Genomic DNA, 17407 nt, shown 5'->3' on the forward strand with positions numbered 1-17407 from the left:
TAGACACATACTCATCTACATATACATTTTATATATTCCTTCTAACTACCCTAATACTGAAAAAGGTCTCATAAGTTACAAATAACATCTTTCCATGTAGGAATGTAAACAGTTCAACTTTAGTGACTTCCTTAAGTCTTCTCTTTCCTGTTTACCTTTTCATGTTTCTCTTGAAAGTCAAGTTATCTATTCAAGCTCTGGTCTTTTCAACAAGAATGCTTGGAAGTCCTCTATTTCACTGAAATTCCGTTTTTTCCCCTGAAGTATTATACTCAGTTTTGCTGTATAGGAGATTCTTGGTTGTAATTCTAGCTCCTTTGATCTCTAGAATATCACATTCAAAGCCCTTTCATCCCTTAATGTAGAAGCTGTTAAATTCTGTTTTATCGTGATTGTATTTCCACAGGACATGAATTGTTTCTTTCTGGCTGCATGTAATATTTTCTCCTTGACCTGGAAACAGGAGAATTTGGCTACAACATTCCCAGGAGTTTTTCTTTTGGAGTCTCTTTCAGGAGGTGATTTGGGGGATTCTTTCCACTTCTATTTTACCCTCTGGCTCTAGAATATCAGAACAGTTTTCCTTGATAATTTCTTGGAAGATGATTTCTAGGCTGTTTTTTTGATCATAGTTTTCAGGTAGGCCAATAATTTTTAAATTACCTCTCCTGGATCTATTTTTCAGATCAGTTGTTTTTTCAGTGAGATATTTCACACTCTCTTCTATTTTTTTATTCTTCTGGTTTTGTTTTATAATATCTTGGTTTCTCATAGTCATTAGCTTCCACCTGCTCCATTCTAATTTTTGAAGAACTATTTTCTTCAGGGAGCTTTTGAAACTCCTCCTTTTCATTTGACAGATTCTGCTTTTTAAAGCTTTCTTCTCCTCATTGGCTTTTTGGACCTCTTTTGCCATTTGAGTTAGTCTATTTTTAAAGGTGTTATTTGCTTCAGCATTTTTTTTGGGTCTCCTTTAGCAAGCTGTTGACTCACTTTTCATGATTTTCTTGCATCACTCTCCTTTCTCTTCCCACCTTTTCTTCCATCTCTCTTACTTGATTTTCAAAATCCTTTTTGAGCTCTTCCAAGGCCTGAGACCACTGCATATTTTTTTTTTTTGAGGTTTTGGATGTAGAAGTCTTGACTTTGATGTCTTCTCTGATGGTATGCTTTGTTCTTCCTAAACTGAAAGAATGGAACAAAATACCTTTTCACCAGGAAAGTAAACTAAATAGTATTATTTTTTCCCTTTTTTAGGCATTTTCCCAGCCAGGTACTTGACTTTTGAATCCTTTGTCAAGTGGAGGGTATCCTTCCCTAGGCTTCAGAAGATTTGTACAGCTATTCTCTGAGATATCTCTAAGGACTTGTTAGTTCTCAGTTCCTCCAAGGTGGCACAATCAAGAGAGAGTAGTTTACTCCTCTACTGGCTTGTGCTTTGGTCTGTAAGCAACCACAAGCATGCTTTTCTGCCCTGGAACTGTGAGTAGGGTTCCCTCTCCACAGCCACCATCAGCTCCACCATGTCAGAGCTCCTCCTCACCCCAGGACCACCACTCAGAACTGAGACCCAGATCAGCTGCCCGATTCCCCAAGGGTCATTAGGCTGAGGACTCCAAAAGTGGACACTGTGCTGCTGCCACCGTAGCTGCTGTAGCCCTGGGGCCAAAGCTGGGGCTGGACAGTGCTCCCCTCTCACTCACATGAAAGAGCTTTTTTACTGATCTTTGAAGTTTGTGGGGTGAGAAATCTGGGAACCACAGCTGCAACCCATGATTCCATTCCCTAAAGCCTGCTCCAGTCCTGGGCTCTGTTCTGAGACAGGTGCAATACACCATTCCTGTAATCCTTCCAGGCTATCTTGGCTTACAAATCTGTTTCACTCTGGCATGTTGTGGCTTTTGCTACTCTAGAATTTGTTTAGAGTCACTTTTTACAGGTATTTTATGGGCTATGCGGAGAGAGCTAGAATAGGTCTGTCCTTCTACTGCACCACCTTGGCCCTGCCCCCTCAAGGTTTTCTTAAATGAGCTATGCAAAGAAATAGAAGAAAACAACTGAATGGGAAAGACAGATTTCTTTAAGAAAATTTGAGCTGTGAAGGGAATTATTTCCTGCAAAACTGGGCATGAGGACTTCCGGGGCAAACATGGCAAGATAAGGCACTAACTTATGTGGGCTCTTCCAATTTCCCCTCCAAACAATCTTGTAATAATGGATTAGAACCAATTTTGGAGCAGTGAAGCAGATTACCAGTCAGCACAGCTTTGGAGGGTGAACAGGAAAGGTCTCTCACTACAGCAGCAGAGTGAGGATAAGTGAGGAAGCCAGTGGCAGGCTTCACCCTAGGAGAGAGTCATCAGAAACCTTGGAATTTCAGAGATAAATAAATTCAATTCATTTTCCTGAATTTCCTCATTCAGAAATCAACCCCTGATTCAGCCGGCCTTTGAAGAGCAGGGCTGACAATGAGAAGAAATCTTGGGCAAGACTAAGCCAAGTGGGAAAGTTTAGATCTGACCAAAAGATATAAAGCTTTTAGTCCAATTAAATTCTGACCCTTCTGTTTCACTCAGACAGTTCTGAGGGGAAGTGGATGCCCCTCAGGTGCAGATTGCCATAAGTTAGGATGATCTGGATAGAAATAAGTCTCTTTGTCCAAGATTGAGTAGAATCATGTCCCCCCAGCTTTTCATTAACCTAAGTCCACCTCATTATAATATTCATTCTCATCAAGGTTTAACCAATCAGAATTAATTGATGCTTGTTGGCAACACCTACTTATCTAAGAGCATATAAAGTATTGAGAGGCCTCCATTATTCATCTTTTCACTTACAAGATATGGCTTAAAGCACCAGTGCAGGAGTCAGGAGGACATGAGTTCAAATCTCACCTCAGACACTTGACACTCACTAGCTGTGTGACCTTGGGCTTGAAGTTAAGTGACTTCACTTAACCCCAGTTGCCTCACCCTGAGTCATTTCCAGTTATCCTGATAAATATCTGGTCACTGGATTCAGGTGGCTCTAGAGGAGAAGTGAGGCTGATGACCTGCACAGCCCTTGCTCACTCAAAACAAAGTCAAGTGCAAGTCATGTCATTATTTCTCTGATGACATGATCTTCTTTGGCAAAGGATGAACATACAAGATAAAGCTACAAGACCATTTTTTAATTAATTATTCAGTAAGTAACACTAAATGATTACCCCAAAATTATGTCATGTTGTTTTCATCAGAATTGTACAGTAAGTTGAGAGTGTACATAAAAGGTTTTATCATATTTAGTTTCTCTCCGGTGTGTATTTGCTGGTATACAGGAAGTTGGAGCTTTAATCTGAAAGCCTTTCCACATTCATGATATTGACAAGGTTTCTCTCAACTGTGGATTCTCTAATGTGCAGCAAGAGTGCAGCTACAAGTGAAAGCCTTTGGACATTGATTCCACATACATAGTTTCTTTGCACTTTGAATTCTCTGATGCCTATCAAGTTTGTAGTTTTCTCTGAAAGCCTTTCCACATTGATTACATTCCTAAGGTTTCTCTCCAGTGTGGATTCGCTGATGTGCAGCAAGACTGGAGCTCCTTGTGAAAGTCTTTCCACACTAACTGCATTCATGAGGTTTCTCTGATGTGCAGCAAGATTGGAATTCCTTGTGAAAGCCTTTCCACATTGATTACATTCCTAAGGTTTCTCTCCAGTGTGGATTCTCTGATGTACGGCAAGACTGAAGCTGGAACTCAAAGATTTTCCACAATGATTGCATTCATAAGGTTTCTCTCCAGTGTGGATTCTCTGATGTGCAGCAAGAATGGAGCTGCTTGTGAAAGTCTTTCCACATTGATTACATTTATAAGGTTTCTCTCCAGTGTGGCTTCTGTGATGTACAGCAAGACTGGAGCTAAAACTGAAAACCTTTCCACATTGAATACATTCATAAGGTTTCTCTCCAGTGTGGATTCTCTGATGTACAGGAAGACTGAAGCTGGAACTCAAAGATTTTCCACAATGATTGCATTCATAAGGTTTCTCTCCAGTGTGATTCTCTGATGTGCAGCAAGAATGGAGCTGCTTGTGAAAGTCTTTCCACATTGATTACATTTATAAGGTTTCTCTCCAGTGTGGCTTCTGTGATGTACAGCAAGACTGGAGCTAAAACTGAAAACCTTTCCACATTGAATACATTCATAAGGTTTCTCTCCAGTGTGGATTCTCTGATGTGCAGTAAAACTGGAGCTCCTTGTGAAAGCCTTTCCACATTGAATACATTCATAAGGTTTCTCTCCAGTGTGGATTCTCTGATGTGCAGCAAGAATGGAGCTGCTTGTGAAAGTCTTTCCACATTGATTACATTTATAAGGTTTCTCTCCAGTGTGGCTTCTGTGATGTACAACAAGACTGGAGCTAAAACTGAAAATCTTTCCACATTGAATACATTCATAAGGTTTCTCTCCAGTGTGGATTCTCTGATGTGCAGTAAGACTGGACCTCTCTCTGAAAGACTTTCCACATTGAATATATTCATAGGGTTTCTCTCCAGTGTGGATTCTCTGATGTGCAGCAAGACTGGAGCTGCATGTGAAAGTCTTTGCACATTGATTACATTTATAAGGTTTCTCTCCAGTGTGGCTTCTGTGATGTACAGCAAGACTGGAGCTAAAACTGAAAACCTTTCCACATTGAATACATTCATAAGGTTTCTCTCCAGTGTGGATTCTCTGATGTGCAGCAAGATTGGAGCTTCTTGTGAAAGCCTTTCCATACTGAATACATTCATAGGGTTTCTCTCCAGTGTGGATTCTTTGATGTACAGCAAGTTGGTTGTTTTGCCTGAAAGCCCTTGCACTTTGATTACATTCATAAGGTGTCTGACCATTGTGGATTCTCTGATGCTGAGTAAGACTGGACCTCTGTGGGAATGCCTTTCCAAATTTATCATATACATACGGTTGCTCTCTAGTCTCCATGCTCTGATGCACAGCAAGACTACAGCTGCAAGTCCCAGTCTTTCCACACCAACTACATTCATGAGGTTTTGTCTCCCTGTGAATAATGTAATGAATAAGGAAGGATGAGTATTCACTAAAAGGTACACCACATTCAAGAGACTCATGTGGTTTCTCTCCAGTATGAATTTTTTGGCAGTAATTCAAAAATGACTGTTGACTCATGTTTTTCCCACAATCATGACAACCATAAGGTTTTTCTCCTGTGTGGTTTTGGTGATTCACAGCACAGATATCTCTCCCAGTGAAGTCACAGGGACCATCACTCATGAGGTGTCCTTGGTGTGTTTCCTTCACAGAAATCCTTCGCTTTTCATTAGTCACTTTCATTCCAGGTCTAATCATTCCTTCTGCAAATAAACAAACAGTAAAACATTCATAGAGATACATGGACACAGACATATAATTAGAAACCTTTCCCTCCACTGCAAGAAAGTGAACTGATCTACATGATACTTCCCCAGGTGAAGAAGTCATAAAAGACACAATCACAATTGTTAGAAAATGCCATTATCTCAAATTTGCAGGATAACTTGATTTAGAGAGAGCTTCACAGACAAGTACGTTGGATCCTCAGAAACACCTGTGAAACTGGCAGACCTAGCATTCTTAAAACAACCTTAAGTCCAGCTGTGAACTCAGAATGGCTGAGTGACCTGAAAAGTATCCCTGCAGGTAAGATTAGACCACTAACCCTGAAAGTGGGCATGTTCTGTCTAGGGAACTAGATGGACCTTCTCCATGGCACTTACATTTGTTCTACCTTTGGTTAGAAAAAAAAATGTTTTATTTTTGTATCCATGACTTTATTATCCCTCTCTTTGGGTCTCCCTATTCTCTGAGACACAAAAATATTGAAATTAGTGCAACCGATAAGCCTACAATGGACCTTTAAGTTCAAGGGAAGAGTCAGTTAATGTGGTAACCTGCTCTGTAGGCTTATTTTTAAAAACTGGCATGGCAGCAGCCAACCTTGAGCAATCACAACTCTGACAAGTCAACAGCCAGCAACACTGGACCAGACACCCCACCAGAAAGAAGACTGGCGCTCACTGAAGGCTCAGACATAGGTAGCTTTTATTACCAGTGACATATTTTCAAATTAAAATATGTACTTTCAAAAAACAAAACAGTATTGTACATGTAATAGACAACAGTATATAAAAAAACATAACTGTTATATGCACTGAAAAAACAAAAATTCAGGTGACTCACTTGATTGCAATATTTGCTTTACTGCAGAGCTCAGGAATTGATTCTGCAATATGGCTGAGGTGTACCTGGATTTTTTCTCATTCTTCTCTTGACTTTGAATCTTCCTTAATTCAATTCTCCTTAAACTACTATTAATTTCACTCCTTAAGTTCCCCTTTATTCCAGGGTATCCCACTGAACTAGATAGCTTTACACTCCCCAACACTCACCTTTCCCTAGATCAGCTAAGACCAAGGTTCCTGATCCATTGTTTCTTCTCAACCACTGCATGTTTCTATGACAGACTGGCAGCTCCTTAACAGCAGGGACTGCTTTTATCCTTCCTAAAACTTGGTGAGGTGCCTAGAAAACTGAAGGTGTTTAATCCATAATTATTGTCAGACGTCCAGGGACTGTGACTGACAGAAGGCCCCATTTTCTACTTCAATCCCTATATTCTGGTCTCTGTCTTACTTGCAAAATGCAGGTTCGGACCTCAGTCACTGTTTCCTTTTGCCACCTTATCTTGTTTTGCAGTGAACTTTCTCTGCTTTTAATCCTGATGGGACCTGATGAGATCCAGTGAAGACTAAAGATTTAATTTTAGGCTCCTGAAGAATCTCTTACTATGAAACACCTGGGAAATTCTAATACCCAATTCACCAAACTGAGAGTGATTGTCATATTCAATGAAACTGACCAACAATTCTCCAAGAAGGGACCAAAGATTGAGCCTTAGAGATCAAGGAAGGGACATGGGTTGATGATTTAGGTAATGCATATCCTAGGATTGCATGAAGAGTTTGCTGCTGACTTGGAGGGAAAGTTGAGCCAACACACAGTTGGTAACAGTGGAGCAGAAAAGGAGTGGGCAGCTCTCAGAGATTTGGTGTATAGCCCTGCATTTGCTTATCTGGGTCAGAATACTTGCAAACAGCAAGACTGGTTTGATGAAAATGATGGGGAAATTCAGAAGCTGCTAAATGGAAAACGAGAACTCCGCAGGATTTGCCAGCAGGATAGTTCATCTACCTCTAAGAAGGCCACATTTGATTCCATCAAAAGCAAAGTAGAAGCAAAGCTTAGAGATATATAGGATTTCTGGCTCAGTGAGAAGGCAGATGAAATTCAGTTTTATACTGATAGTAACAATCCAAAGAGCTTTTATCATTCTCTGAAAGCTATTTATGGACCAAAAACCTATGGTGCATCACAACTACTCAGTGCTGATGGAGCCACACTGACTAGTGATAAGGACATAATCCTAGAGAGATGGGAGGAACACTTCTGTAGTATTTTCAACAGATCATCATTAATCAATGCTGAGGTCATTGACCATTTACCTCAGGTTGAAGTCAATTCCTCTTTAGCTGAACTTCCAACTGAAGAAGAGATTTAGAAAGGCCATTAGGCTCCTTTCATGTGGGAAAGCACCTGGTGCTGATTCTATTCCAGCTGAGCTTTACAAGGTAGGGGGACCATTGCTCATAGAAAAGCTCACTGAAATTTTCCAGGTTATATGGCAAAAAGAGATTATCCCCCAGGAGTTCAAGAATGCCTCCATTGTCCATCTCTATAAGGGTAAAGGGAATAGATTGTTCTGTGACAATCACAGGGGGAATCTCTCTCAATCGCTCCTGCAAAATTCTTGCTAGAGTCCTTCTTAATAGGCTGATCCTTCACCTGGAAGATGGGCATACACCTGAGAGCCAGTGTGCCTTCAGAAAGGGCTGAGGAACAGTTGATATGGTATTTGCTGCCTGACAACTCCAAGAGACATGCCAGGAGCAGATCAGAGGTCTGTACACGTTTCTAGATCTGACCAAAGACTTTGACACTGTTAGTTGTGAGGGCTTATGGAAAATTATGCCAAAATTTGGTTGCCTGGAGAATTTCATCAATATTGTACGTCAATTCCATGATATCATGTTTGCCCAGGTTCTGGATAACGGACAAAGCTCTTCTGCCTTCCCAGTCACCAATGGAGTGAAACAGGGTTGTGTGCTTGCTCTTATGCTTTTTATCATGATGTTTTCAGTCACGCTGACAAATGCTTTCAGTGAGGGTGAACACAACATCAAGGTCAACTACTGTACTGATGGCAAATTCTTCAATTTGAAAACGTCATAAGCCAAGACCAAAGTAGGGGGAGTGTTGGTGCATGATTTTCTGTTTGCAGATGATTGTGCTCTCAGTGTAGCCTCTGAAGCTGAGATGCAACAAAGTATGGATTAATTCTCTGCTGCCTGTGCTAACTTTGGCCTAATAATTAACAGCAAAAAAAACATAGGTGCTCCATCAGCCACCACCACACCATCCATATGTGGAACCCTCAGTTACAACAAATGGAGAAGTTTTGAATGTTGTGGATAAATTAACTTACTTTGGTGGTATACTTTCCAGGGATGTACACATTGACAATTAGGTTAATGCATGCATTGCTGGAGCCAGCTCAATGTTTGGATGGCTCCAAAGAAAAGGTTTGAAGAGAAGAGGTATTACACTGACTACCAAACTGAAGGTCTACAGAGCTGTTGTGCTGACCTCATTGTTATATGTTTGTGAAATATGGAGAGTCTTCCAGTGCCATGCCAAGAAACTGAATCACTTCCATTTGAACTGTCTTAGGAAGATTGTGAGGAACACCTGGCAGGATAAGGTACCAGACACTGAAGTCCTTGCTCAAGCTGAACTGCCAAGTATTCAAACTGTGCTTCAGAGGGCGCAACTTTGATGGCCACGCCCTGTTGTTTGAATGCAAAGTGTATGCTTGCCAAAAAGACTTATTTTATGGAGAACTTGCATGGGGCAGGTGATCACATGGTGGCCAGAAGAAATGATACAAGGACACTCTCAAGTTCTCTCTCAAGAACTTTGGATTTGACTGTGCAACATGGGAGACACTGGCACAGGACTGCTCAGCATGGTGTGCCCACATAAGAAAAGGTGCTATGCTCTTTGAGCAAAGAAAAATTGAGACAGAACAAAGTAAAAGCAGGATGTGCAAATTTGGGATATCCACCCTAAATATTCACGCGGACATTCTGGTCACATTGGACACGCTGAAAATTTACAATGGTGATGACATTTTGGTCGTCTTCAAAGACGAAGGACAACAACAGCCATCCTAGGATTAATTCTAAGTGAGTGACACAGCTAAAAATCTCTTAATACCCAACTCAGGTATTCCTGTCCCAAATCTAGCACTTGCATTGCTAGAACTCCCAAAGTCACAGCCCTCATACACCTGCTTTCACCTCACTCACTTGCACGGTAGCTCCTCAGGCCTTCTTGTTCCAGCATCTGTGGTGCTTCCCTCGCCTCCAAATAAGAAACCAAATATTCTCTGGGAACTGGAAGCCCTGAGGATGTGTGAAAAGGAATGAACATGGAGAAGTACTTAGAATTTAGTTCTCTTTAGGGAAAACAGTGTACATAAAAAGTTGCTCCATTTTGAGAATTACATCATGTTCACACACATCTGGCCTATTCTTCCATGAATGGCTGTAATTCAAGTAACCAAAAAAGGATGCACCAGATCATCATTGAGCTCCAGCAAATTAAAGCTTCATGGATCACCTTTGTTTTTGTCTCCTACCCAACCATGAAACCTATACAAACCTTGTTACTGTTCCTTCAAGGAATTATTGCCTTTCATGGTGAGATTCTCCTTTTGGGGAAGTCAATGAATCTTAGTTAATGAAATTCAAATTCTTGGCCAGTCTTTTATTCCTATCATGTGTAGGGGGCATGAGAGCAAAGACCACAGGATGGTTCCCAGAAGTCCTTAAGCATGGTTTCATAGCATTTATTTTTGAGGACTTTGGGGAAAGGTGGGGGAGAAGATCATGGAGCCAAGGGGGAATCAGAAAATTTGATCACTGTGCACCTTCCTCATAGGAGGATGGACCCACTGCAGAATTTCCATTATCTAGAAATTAGAGGCAGGTGGTAGTATAGTGGAGAGAGGCCTGGGACTACAGTGAGGAATGTCAGGGTTTAAATGCAGCCTCAGAGAGTTACTAACTGTGGGTCTCCGGAAAAGTCACAATCTCTGTTTGCTTCAGTTTTCTCAAATGCCAGATGTGGATAACAGTATCAGCCAATAATATAATAGTGTAAAGAAAGGACTTAACCCCACAACTGAGGAACAGCAGGTGAATAGGAAGGCTTATTGGTCTCTGTCCTTTCCCACCACCTATACTGGGCAGTGGAGGCAATTTAAAGGAAGATTAAGGACAAATGTGTGACACTAGGCACAACCAGAAACTGGGAGTTACAAATTGATGCTTCTCAAAGAGAAGGATATCCTAAATACTTGGCCCATCTGAAAGAGGAAGAGGTTACAAAGAAAAGTAGACTGAGCACTTTTCAGATATTTGGCAGACAAAATTAAAGTCCAGAGAGAGGTTGGGCTAAATAATCCAGAGGATAAACCCTACATCTGAGATGCTTCAACACTGACCTGATCTTTGACCTCAAGCTACCTAGAATTGGCATGAGACAGCAACAGGAGCAAGAAAACATATATGTTATCTTCACACAAGGTATGAACCTTAGAGGAAAATCATACAGCAGAAGGATCGTGTATCTCAGAAACATAACGTCAAACCATTTCCCTTTCTAGTAATTGATAAATGCTCCAAAGTCAGTACACTGAGGAACAAAGATGTTCCCTTTGGTAGCAGACTGAGAGTGGCCAGGGGAATTGTCCTTACCCAAGGAGAGCAGGTTGTGGGCATTCTCCAGCATGACCTCCTTGTAAAACTCCTTCTAAGGATGGTCTAAGAGGTCCCATTCCTCTGGGGTGAAGTCCACAGACACATCCTGGAATGTCACCAGCTCCTAAACCATCAAGAGTCACAAGATTTAGACCTGAAAAAGACTCCAGAATTCAGGCAGTCTAACCCTCATCAGGTGAGAAGAGGAAACTGAAGCCCAAAAAGGGGACTGACTAAAAGTCATATCCTTATGAGTTAGAGGCAACACTTAAGTCCATAGTCATTAAAAGTTCACTGAAAAATTGAGAAAAGTATTTGATATGATCAGTTGGAATAAAGTTGAGGAATGATTTACTCTGGAATGTTTCTAGGGAATGTGGGACAATGTGTGCATTTTGTCTGTGACTTTAAAGGATCTCAAGAGAAAAAGGAGAAAAGTGTGAAATTTCTTCCTTATTTGAACTGATAAAAGTAATGTTATATATAATATCATGTCAGATTTGTGAGAAGCTGGCAACTACAATGCATTCTGGACTGTGAGGGGCAGGATGTTTGATTACAGAAAAGAGAAGAAGAAAAAATATCTAGTTAATTTCCTGACAACCCAAAACAACGTTATCTAGATAAAACATGAAAAGGATAAGATATACTAATGACAATCTGGACTGAACTGAGATGAGACTTCCAAGTGAAGGAGAATTATCTGTTATTACATTGAGTCTTGAAGCTGCCCTGGGTATAACCTTTCATGGCCAAAACATCTTATGCCTTCTCTTTGTGACTGCTTTCATCTGTCAATAATATATCATTTCATTATTAAACTATTTAGTTATAGAGTTGTTCATTTGTGTTGTTCTTTGCATTCAAAGCAGACCAAAAGGACATCAGTATGTAAGGGTTAAAGTAGAATGTGTCTGACCATGGAAGATCAGACTAATAGAAGCTGCAAGGCTCTACCACTGGTTGGGAACAAATAGTCCATGTTAATATTTGGGGTGGAGATGCCTCTTAATTTGCATACCTCACTATTTTTAAATACTGCAATTCTGCTTTACTTGCACAGCACAGCATGTTCTTTGATGTTGATAAGCTATGCTGGGTGGTCCTTTTTCAGTGTCTTCCACGTTTCACCATTGATTACAAAATTCTTTCAGAGAGACCTTGGGAATGTCCTTATATTATGTCTTCTGACCACACTGTCAGGGCCTTCTTTGCATGTGTTCTCCATGAAATATTCTTTTAGGCAAACATACTTTTGGCATTTCAGCATGGCCAGTCCAACAGAGTTGTGCTCTCTGCAGTAGAAAGTAAATGACTGACAATCTAAGTTAAGAAAGGACCTCAGTGTTCAGTACTATGCCAGATGACCTTCAGAGTCTCCTTAAGACAACTCACATGGGATTGAAAGAAGATCCACAGTTTCCCCATTTGCTGCAGTCAGTGGATTGTGCCATGCTGAATGGTGGAGAATCTCTAGGTTTTTGGGGTTTTTTTTACATTTTCTGAAAAATTATTTCCCCCTACTACATTTTTTTAATGTTTGTTGTTTTTTTTTAAGTTTTGAGTTCCAAATTCTATCCGTCTTTTCCTCTATTCCTTCCCCGATAATTTAGATAGTAAGCAACCAGATATACGTTATACATGTGCAAGTATATGAAACTTTAAGTATTAGTTACTTTGCACAAAAAGACTTGGAAAAAAAGAAAAAGAATGTAAGAAAAAAAGGTGACAAATAGCATGCTCCAGCCTGTATGGAATAATATCAGTTCTTTCTCTGGAGGCAGATAGTAGATTTTGGCATTGGTCCTTTGAGCATTTTCTTGGATCATTGTATTGCTGAGAATAGTTAAGTTATTCAGTTCTTCATTGAACCATATTGCTGTTACTGTATATAATGTTCTGCCGCTTCTCTTCACTTCATTTTGCATCAGTACATTTAAGCCTAGGTTTATCTGAAATCATCCTCCTTATCATTTCTTATAGCACAATAATACACCATTACAATCATATACCAGAGATTTTTTAGCCATTCTCCAATTGATGGGCATCTCTTCAGTTTTGCCATTCCTAGCCAACACAGTAAGAGCTGCTGAAAATATATTTGTTACATATAGGTCCTTTCCTCATTATTTTGATGTCTTTGACCTATAAACCTAACAGTGGTGTCGTTGGATCAAAGGGTATGCACAGTTTTATAACTCTTTGGGCACAGTTCCAAATTGTTCTCCACAACAGCTGGATCAGTTCATAACTCCACCAACAGAGCATTAGTGTCCCAGTTTTTCCACATCTCTTCCAACCTCCCTCATTTTCCATTTTCATCATATTAGCCAATCTGATAGGTATGAGTTGGTACCTTAGAGCTGTTTTAACTTAGCATGTCTCTAACACAAATTCAGAGAATTGTTTTCATGATTACACATAGGTTTGATTGAATATTCTCAAAACTGCCTGTTCATCTCCTTTAAGCATTTATCAATTGGGAAATGACTTATATTTTTATAAATTAGGATCAGTTATCTATATATTTATGAAATGAAGCCTTTATCAGGGATACTTGCTGAAAAAAAATGGTTCTGTGCTTTCCTTATAATTTCTGTTGCATTGATTTTATTTGTGCTAAAACTTTTTAATTTTATATGAACAAAATCATGGATTTTATATTTTGTATTATTCTCTAGAACTTGTATGGTCATAAATTCTTCACTTACCCATATGTGGGATACATGATTCCATGGTCTCCCAATTTCTTATGGTATTACCTTTCACGTGTAAATCATGCATCCTTATTTTGGTATACAGTGTGCGATGTGGGTCTATACCTAGTTTCTTCTATGGTGTTTTCCCATTTTTCCAGCAGTTTTTTGAAATATGGAGGTTCTTTTTCCCCAAACTCTTGGATGTTTGGGTTAATCATATACCAGGTTAGCGGGGTCATGTAATATAAGATGCTTTATACTTAATGTATTCCATCGATCCATCACTTATTTTTAGCTAGTACCACATTGTTTTGATAATTATGGCTTTATAATACAGTATGAAACCTGGTATGATTAGAACACCTTCATTTTTATTTTTATTGATTCCCTTGATTACCTCATCCATTTGGTAAACCCGTATTTTCTTCTTACTGTCAGGGCAAATTACCACAAACATCAAAGAATAGACTCATATGCTGCTATTTACTTGCATAGAAGTCAAAGTAATTGTGGAGGGTTCCATCATACATGTAAAAAAATCAAAATTTAATTATTATAGTTTGCATTTCAACTAATTCATCAGAAAGATATTCACAATTTCCTGTGAATTTCTCAAAAGAAATAAAGGATTTAAACACACCTCTAAAACTCTGGAAACTTGAGAGGACAAAAGCCAAAAGAACAGACTATATACAGAAGAGATGAGCCAAATCTGATAATGCCTAGATACTTGGGAACAGTTCTTTTTATTTCCAATCTGATTCATGCACAGTGAATGTTTGGTCAACATGTTTGGAATTTGTTGGCCTTAAATTTCCATATAAAGATATGATTCAATTTATCACAGATTCTGACATTTGGGAATAATTCTCCATCCAAATTATCCTTTATATTTTATTATTGTGTTTTCTTCTTTAAAACACCTGACTCATGGTCTATTTTTAACCTAAATATAACCTTTTACTTCCTTTATTATTTTTCTTTGGAACAATTAAGGTGTTTATTGGTCTTTGAGATTCCCAAGAGTTTATAATCCTTGTTTTTCACTAGGGTCTCTAGAGTTACTCTTCTTCATTGCAGAGTATTCACCATATGGCTTTCCCTTCAGGAAGACAGCCCTCTTATTTATCAATAACTGATCCCTGATTGTCTAACTAACACCCAACAAAAGCTCTTCAAACCCTCTGTCCTTTGCAAGTCTTCCACATTCATCTCTCCCTACCACAGGATGGGGTTATGAACTCCAAACCTCTACTGAAGTAGAAAGCCCATTTCAGATTTTTCATTTCTCACCTAGCTCAACATTTCTGGGACTGAGCTCTGAGCTCCTGAACTGGGGCACCTTCACCTCACTCCAAAACGGTTATCATTTGTGCGTGTTTGTGTGTGTGTGTGTGTGTGTGTGTGTGTGTGTGTGTGTGTGTGTGTGTGTTGTCATCTTCTGTGAGAATGCTGGGTCTTTGAGGCTAAGAGACTCCTAAGAGTCATCAGGAGAAAAACTTTCAAATGCAATGAAAACAAAAATGAAATAAGCAAGACTATTCCAAACCCATTAGATATGAGGAAGAAATGGAACAATGTGTTCTAGAGAGCAATGAAGCTCAGTATGCAGCCCAGGGAGATTTATTCTGCAAATAACTTAGCAATGAGGGACAATGATGTTCAATGATAAAAAAAGCTGTCAAATATCTTTAAAAAGAAAATCAGAACTGAAGACGTTATTTGTTTCTTTGCACCCACTGGAATTCTTGCAAAAAATAACTGTGGACTAGAGAAGAAAGACCCTGCAAATATACATAAAAGGGCAGAAATTACCAATATAGGCTTTCATTCTATAATAATTCAGCTTCAGGCTCTTACTAGCTATGTGATCCCAGGCAGGTTATTTAATTCTGTTTGCCTCAGTTTCCTCACCTGAAAAATGAGCTGAAGAAATAAAAACCACTGCAGCCTCATTGCCAGGAAAACCTCAAATGGGGACACGTAGACTTGGACATGGCTGAAAAATATCAGTAATGATAACAACAAAATTATGAAGGACATATTTCACAGGACTGAATAAAATAACAACATTTATCTGGAAAAATAAAAGAACTACTATAATATCAAAGGGGGTGATGAAAAGAAGTAAGAATATGGAAGGAAGAGCACTTCCAGACACCAAACTATATTATACAGCTCCAGTTATCAACACCATGTGGTGTTGAGGGAAGAGACAAAAAGAGATGAATGGAACAGATTAAACAAGGGAGACTCAGAATCATTAGAACTCAGTAACTCCATGTTTGGTAAAGTGAAAAATAGACTGATTAAGGTAAAACTCCTTATTTGGTTAAAAAAAAAAACTGCTGAGAAAAGTAGAAAGCAGTCAGGAAGGAAATTAGGACTAGACCAACATCTCATATAATACTCTACATTCTATATGGATGCCATTGTTACTGCTCAGTTGCTTCAGTCATGTCTGACCCTCCATGACCCCATGTGGTATTTTCTTGGCACAGACCTGGTATCTTAAGAGCCAAAGGGTAAAACAGAAATTGAAAGAATCCACCAATCACGTCCTAAAAAAGATGTGAAATGAAAATGCCCAGGAATATTATACACAAATTCCAGAGCTCCCAGGTCAAGGAAAAAAAGAGCATAATCAGCCAGAAAGAAGCAATTCACATGTCATGGAGCTACAGTCAGGCTAACACAAAAATGAGGAACTTTTACATAAAAAAAAATCAGAGAGTATTGAATATGATATTCAGCAGGACAAAAGAACTAAGATGGTGACGAAGAATCACATACCCAGAAAAAGTGAATAAAATCCTTCAGGGGAAAGAAAAAATGAACATTCAATAAATAGAGGATATTCAAGCATTCTTAAAGAAATGACCAGAGCTGAACAAAAATTGGGTCTGGAAATACAAGACCCAAGAGAAACATCCAAAGGTAAGGAGGAAAGATAAAACAAAAGTCTCCATGAGGTGAAATTGTTTATATTCTTACACTGGAAGAGGATACCTGGAACTCTGAAGAACTTTATGACTATTAGGGCAATTAGACAGAGTATACGTTGAGAGTATACATTAATTGTGATAGGGTGATATTGAAGAAAACAAAACTAAGGAGTGAGAAAGAGAATGACACTCTAAGAAGAAGGAAGGGAAAGGTACATGGGGGTGAATTATCTCACAGAAAAGAAGCAAAGAAGAGCTATTACAGTGAAGGGGAACACAGGGGAGGTGGGAATGGAGGGCTTGAGCCTTTCTCTTATCAAAATTGGTTCAAAGAGGAAATAACATACATGCTGAGATGGGTACAGATATCTAACTCATCCTACAGGGATGTAGAAAGGGACTTGGATAAGGGGGGAGGGGAGAGACTGATAGAAGGGTAAACTGGAGAAGGCACTGGTCAGAAGCAAAACACTGGTGAGGAGAGAGGGGAAAAGGTCAAAGAAAGAGAGTGAGAATGGGAAATAGGATGGAGGGATATATACAGGTATCATAACTACAAATATGAATACAATTAATCATAAAATGCATTAATAGATGTGAAACAGGTAATTTTGATTGTACTAATTTAAGTTGTTTTGTTCTTTTTTTTCAGAAATAAAATCAATACAACCAAGATTACAGGGAAAGTTGATAACTGCGAAAAAAAATTGATAAATATATCAAATATTTAGATAAGGTACTGAGTCAAAATTTATAAGAATGCAAATCACAAACCAATTGATAAATGGTCAAAGGATATCAATAGGCAGTTTTCAAACAAAGAAATCAAAGCTATTTATAA

General features: G+C 39.1%; 1 protein-coding gene across 1 annotated transcript; it reads right to left on the reverse strand.

Moving 5' to 3' along the window:
• Nucleotides 1-3050: 3050 nt before the first annotated feature.
• On the reverse strand, nucleotides 3051-5277 carry LOC140520107 (uncharacterized). The gene is given in 2 exon segments (XM_072633787.1): nucleotides 3051-4044; nucleotides 4047-5277. Coding segments are annotated over 2 exon segments (1944 nt in total). The 3' UTR covers nucleotides 3051-3331.
• Nucleotides 5278-17407: the final 12130 nt, after the last annotated feature.

Source organism: Notamacropus eugenii, chromosome 1 (genome assembly GCF_028372415.1).
Source record: "Notamacropus eugenii isolate mMacEug1 chromosome 1, mMacEug1.pri_v2, whole genome shotgun sequence".
NCBI classification, from domain to species: Eukaryota; Metazoa; Chordata; class Mammalia; order Diprotodontia; family Macropodidae; genus Notamacropus; species Notamacropus eugenii.